Raw genomic sequence first — 5927 nt, forward strand, 5'->3', positions numbered from 1 at the left:
TAAAAGGGTTATTATTTTGTAGTGATTTCATGCATTTATTACAGTTTACTTTTAAAAATGTCTTTTAACAGGTCTACATACAGACATTGTTTCTTAATATCAAAATACAGTTTTCAATTGTTTGTTAGATATTAAGAAACGGTATTTGGATGTCTGTCTAAAACTCCTAAAAAACCAAAAGCCCGTTATAGACCTTGCAGATAACTGTCAAGTCGTCGTTCATGAAGTTTGACCGCCAAATTCCTTTTGGATGTCCTTAAAAGACACGGTAGCAGATCCGCGCCTCTTGGCTTTCTGTTGAGACTCGTGTTCCCTCCATCCAGTCATATATATCACCTGACCCAAAACACGTCACAAAATGCAATAATCTGTAAAAAAAAAGATTTATTTTCAAACAGAGAGAGGAACTGAATTAAAATTACCTGAAAAGTTGCAGGGATGGTTCCGTCTTCTGCTGCAAACATGGACTCATAAATAGCTGCTGTGGCTAAAGCAGTGTCCCTTTTCAAGAGCTAAAGACATTCGCGCAAAATAATAGAATACATAAATGTAATAATAAGATAAACCACTACATGATTGAAAATAAATAAGAAATAAAAGGCAAAAATTTCTTAATTTGATTCTGTTTACAAGAGCATTAGTTTCACCCATTGCTCGCAAATGCTCTATTAGCTCCAAGGCTAAAACATGAAACGAAAACATAATAAGATAATGAAATTGAAGTTTTGAAAACTAATATTACAACATAAGAATAGAAGAATACGAGAAAAATGCTCACCGCTATTATATCTAACCTGGTATTCATCAACATCGACCCCTGGAAGAGTGAACCCTGCTCTAGTCAACAGATTGCCTGCATCCCGCACCTAAGAAAACAACCAAAACTGTAAAATAAAGTCACTGTAATGACAGGTTTATGCTTTAATTATTATTACAAAAACAATATTATGAAAATAATATACATGTGCTAATGGTGATACTCGTGGAGTCACACCGCCTTCACGCTCCATGTGTGCTATAGTGCATGCAATTCTCAGCTCTCTAAAACAAATTAATCAAAATTAGACACCACATGATAGAAAAACTGTCACTTTATTTAAGAAAAATGAAAAAAAAAAGCTAACTTTAATGTTTCTCCACCAAAAATAGCTGCCAAAAATAAGCCATCAGGTTTTAATGCCAACCTACTCTGTTACATGTAGAGGTAAAGATAAAAGATGTAATTAACTTTTAAAGAACCAAAATAGGAAATGTTACATTTTTAAAGTACAGACCTGTATCATTGCTCCAGGAAGATCATTTGTCCAGTGGAGGCCTAAGCAACTTATAACTAAATCAACAGAACTAAACATCCACAAATAACAATTAAAGTAAGTATAAGTTTTAAAAACCAAGACTTATGATATGTGAATCATGAAGATTATATCAGAGGAACCAAGCATACCTTTCCTTTATAGGTAAAAACTCTTCATCTCCAACCATAAATGAAGTTTCAATGTTATCACTAAATAAATCCTTTTCAGCATCTTTACACAATTTCACCATGTCTTCCGATGAATCCATCATAATTAGCTTTTCTATGCCACCTAAAACATCAAAAACCATCACATATGCTTAATCACATTTTTACGTTTCATAATAACAAATCTTCCAAGAGAAACAAAAAACGATTAAAGTCTCACCGCGTCCACGTACGGAACGCCTAATCGCATCCAACGAACCGCCCAAACATAATGCACTAGGAAATGTCTTCTTCACATCCTGAAAAAGAAAGCTAATCACATAATTAAAACTTATTTCACAGAATACAGATACAGAAATACAAATTAAAAAAAATTATGTAACCTCCAAGCGATCAACGAGGTTCTCAGCTACAGTATTAACCAAAGAATCCTTCCGATTCATCAACCATGCAGCCCGATCATGCTATCATAAAGTAAAAATAACTAATCATTACGAAAATAATACTCAATACTAGATTTGTACAACTCATTTCAAACCCTAAACTGTGAAACCGGCTCGGTTTGGTCAACATAAGTCAAAACCAGTTTATAATCGGTTTCGGTTCAGGTTATAACCGGTTTCAGTTCGGTAAACCGATTTCGGTAGAGAATTACAAACCAGTTCCTAAGCTACGGTTTCTAAATAATCAGTTTCATTTCGGGTCGGTTAACTGGTTTATCTGGCCACCTCTACTCAAGAGAACCGAAACCGAGTTCAAGTTCACCAATGCATATATATATTCAGTGAAATATGAAAGAATGTGATTAAACACTTAGGCATAAATGCATCTCTATAACATTTCTTTAAATATTAAAGCATGATTATAACCTAGGGAAAGTTAATATACAAATTAAATGTGAATCAAGTAGTGTAATTACACTATGTTGTATATATAATTACACTACTTGATTCTCACAGTTAGCACATTAATTTAATTTGTATTTGATCCAAACTCATTATAACCTAACACTCTAAAATTGGGGATCTAGATCAAAATTGAAACACTTAACTTATAACATCCACAAATTAATTACAAAATTGAAGTAGCTGTGAATCATGTGGCATATATACAGTAACATATGAGTGTGTGTAAATTACGAAATGAAATAGAGGATTTGAGCTTAACTTGTTTGCGTTTGAGGTGACGATCGAAGATGTGGACTCTAGAGCTCTGAATATTATTACTTTCCGCTGTGCAAAATGATCTTCTTACAACACTGCGAATTGGGTTTCCGTTCATTTTGTTATGATGGATGGAATCACCGCAGTTCCGGTGATAGACACAACACGTGCACCGTCGTTGGGGGTACACAATAGGTAGTTGTGTATAAAACCGAAAAAACCGAATCGAAACCGAAAAATCTAAATAAACCAAACCGAAAAAACCAAACCGAGTTAGAAACCGACGGTTAGGTTTTGAACTTTAGCAAAAGCCGAAATATTGGTTTTGGTTCGGTTTTTGTATATAGTCAAGAGCCGAAAAACCGGACCGCACCGAAATAACAAAAAATCAAAATAATCATAATATCTTAATCGTAACCATTAAAACAAAATCAACCGATGATTATTTGTTTACTTTTAACATGGTTGGTAACAAATATATTTGGTTTCTACATATGGTTAATAACCAACTAATAATACTAGTATTTTTAATTTTGAATTTTTAATTTAAATGTATATTTTATTAATTTTTAATATTTGAGGTACAAATATTAAAGGAAAAAATATCATGCCCAATTTCAATATATTTGGTCAACTTTTTTTTTGCCAAAAAAGTTTTGGCTTTAGTAAAACAAAAAAACGAATCCAAAACCGAACCAAAACCCAAAAACCTAAAACCAAACTGAAAAAACCGAAACCGATGGTTTTAAAAAATCATGAAACCGAAAGTTTGGTTTTAGTCAAAAACAGCACCATGCACATCCCTAGTTATTGTTATGTTAATGGGTCTTCGTTAACCGATTTTATTTATTAAACTGAATAGAACATTGTGTGTTATGTTTATTTTCAAACTATACCTTTATTTACAACTTTGAATATTTAGATTTATGTTGCAATTATATGTAGTATAGCTTGAAATGTTATAACCAAGTTTGAAACCGACATATTTCAGCTTTGAAACCACATTATTGAGTTTGGAACACTATAATCGAACAAATTCAACTAGAACAAAGGAAGATAAAAAAGAAAAACATAATAAATGCATCTGACAATTAACAAAGCTTAACACAAAACGAATGGAATATTGTATGTTATGTTTTTCCAAATTTATACCTCCATTTTCATCTTTTACAATTTCGAATATATTTATGTTGCAATTATCTATAACTAAGCTTAAGCTTGGGATACTATAACCAAGTTCATCTTTCTATTTCATCTTTTGAAAAAGAAAGATGAAGAATAGATAGGACATAAACCCACGTTAAATTGATCCATCCCAAGATGAAGATACGGTGTAGACGACCCAAGCCACACCACACCTGATCTATTTGAGATCGGCTAGCTAAAAGCTCAAATTAGTGCTTTAAAACTCAGAACATGTACATGTATGTAACAATCAAAACATAATAAACTTGGCATTTGCTGTAAGAACAAGATGTGAAAGTGTAACATGATTATACATCAGTCACTTTAGTACAAAAACGCCTAAAATCGAAACACTCGTCTTAATCAGCGGACGTTGCGGACCCTGTCTTCTTGTCCTAACCCAAGAGACTTTTGAGCATTTGCAATACCTTGAGGATCTGCCAAATAAAACTACGTTTCAACACAAATAAATTTATAAAAGAATAACTTTTTTATGACATCATACTAGTGGTTAGATAATTGAAAATTTGGTGCATACTTACCATAAAACTGCGTAAAGATGCGAGTGAAAAAGCTTAGGTTGCGAGAAACATTGTATTGCATTGAATAAGGTAGGGGTTTCACGACCGTATCAATGCTGAACACCCGCTGCAGGAACTGCACTCAAATGAAAGAAAAACAAATTCAGTAGAAATATAGATAAAAATAACAAGTATGAACATATAGACCATAATTTGTTGTTGATCAGTGTTCCTAGAATCTGGCAATGTTGCACAAATCACTTGTGTAACACTCATAACTTCAGTTTTAAAAAATAATATAAACAAACATTGATTCTCGATAACCAAGACCATGCTAGTAGCTTTGCTATTCGTGGGATACATCATACATGTACTACTAGGTATGGATGGTTGGTTGTTCTCGATTCCAAGAAATAAAATGTGAAACTAAGGAAGAACGAGATAAAACTTAGGGATGACATAACAGATCAGACACGAACACAACACAATAACTAATCGTGTCATTTTTTTTCCAAACATGAACCCGTTAAGAAAAATGTTACACGGCACGACCTCATTAATAGTCTTAACAGCCTGTTTAAGACACGAAAGCTGCGAAGCTCAAACTAGGGGTGTGTGTGGTGCGGTTCGGTGCGGTTTTTGAGTTTTGACTGAAACCGAACCGAAAACCAAACTTTCGGTTTCATGACTTTTTAAAACCGTTCGGTTTCGGTTTTTTGGTTTTTGGATTTGGTTCGGTTTTGGATGCGGTTTTTCGGTTTTTCTAATCAAGGCAAAACGTGTTGGGCCAAAATAAACGTGTTGGGTTTTTCTAAGTGAATGTTTGAACCTCAAATATTATTAAAAGCTTATAAAAGATAGATTTAAAATCAAAACTAAAAGTACCAGTATTATTATTTAGTAATCATATGTAGAAACCAAATATATTTGTTATTAACCATATGTCCATATGTTAAAACTTAACAAATAGTCATCGGTAGATTTTCTTTTAATAGTTACGGCTAAGATGTTATGGTTATATTGGTTTTTTTGTTATTTCGGTTTTTTTGGTTCTTAACAAAATACAATGCCGAACCAAAACCAATATTTCGGTATTTGCTAAAGTTCAAAACCGAACCGCCGGTTTCTAATTCGGTCTGGTTTTTTCGGTTTTTGGGTTTTGTGCACACCCCTAGCTCAAACTCAAACTTGTTAAACTCCATGTCATTTCACACCAGTTAATCTTCAATATCATAATTTACTACTTCCAATACCAATCAATTGCTACAAATTAACAACTAAATAAACCAACTGCAACAATTAACAAAACAATAACACAATTTCACCTGCCAATTACGCTGGAAGCTGTACCGGAGTTCAGGATCAATTGCAAGCGACTCATCTTCTTCAGCCGCAACGGTTTTAGACTTCCGTTTACCAGGAACGTGCATAGTAGGTGTGCTACCTGGCTGAGCCGTGACTTTCAGCTTGGCGTCTTTGAACTTGTCACGCTGGTCGTCGCCGCCGGCGCGCCACGGCGCCGATGCTAGCAGCTCCTTCTTCGGCTTCCCCATTGTTTACGAAACCCTAGCCTAATCTGTTCACTGTGTGTTTGGA

The 5927-nt window shown here is 34.0% G+C and overlaps 2 protein-coding genes across 2 annotated transcripts; both read right to left on the reverse strand.

Annotated features, from left to right (window-relative positions):
• On the reverse strand, positions 1-2811 carry LOC143590854 (putative methyltransferase At1g22800, mitochondrial). The gene is made up of 11 exons (XM_077071204.1): positions 2630-2811; positions 1846-1926; positions 1683-1761; positions 1445-1586; positions 1275-1344; positions 1125-1189; positions 963-1041; positions 779-866; positions 616-680; positions 423-512; positions 1-336 (listed from the first exon to the last, which is right to left on the reverse strand). The coding sequence occupies exons 1-11, from the start codon at positions 2741-2743 to the stop codon at positions 220-222; spliced, it is 990 nt and encodes a 329-aa protein (XP_076927319.1). The 5' UTR covers positions 2744-2811; the 3' UTR covers positions 1-219.
• Positions 2812-3970: 1159 nt separating this feature from the next.
• On the reverse strand, positions 3971-5927 carry LOC143590855 (uncharacterized). The gene is made up of 3 exons (XM_077071205.1): positions 5657-5927; positions 4353-4467; positions 3971-4247 (listed from the first exon to the last, which is right to left on the reverse strand). The coding sequence occupies exons 1-3, from the start codon at positions 5882-5884 to the stop codon at positions 4174-4176; spliced, it is 417 nt and encodes a 138-aa protein (XP_076927320.1). The 5' UTR covers positions 5885-5927; the 3' UTR covers positions 3971-4173.

Source organism: Bidens hawaiensis, unplaced genomic scaffold, assembly GCF_021521415.1.
Source record: "Bidens hawaiensis isolate Kalapana, Puna unplaced genomic scaffold, B.hawaiensis_p1.1 tig00039025_1, whole genome shotgun sequence".
NCBI classification, from domain to species: domain Eukaryota; kingdom Viridiplantae; phylum Streptophyta; class Magnoliopsida; order Asterales; family Asteraceae; genus Bidens; species Bidens hawaiensis.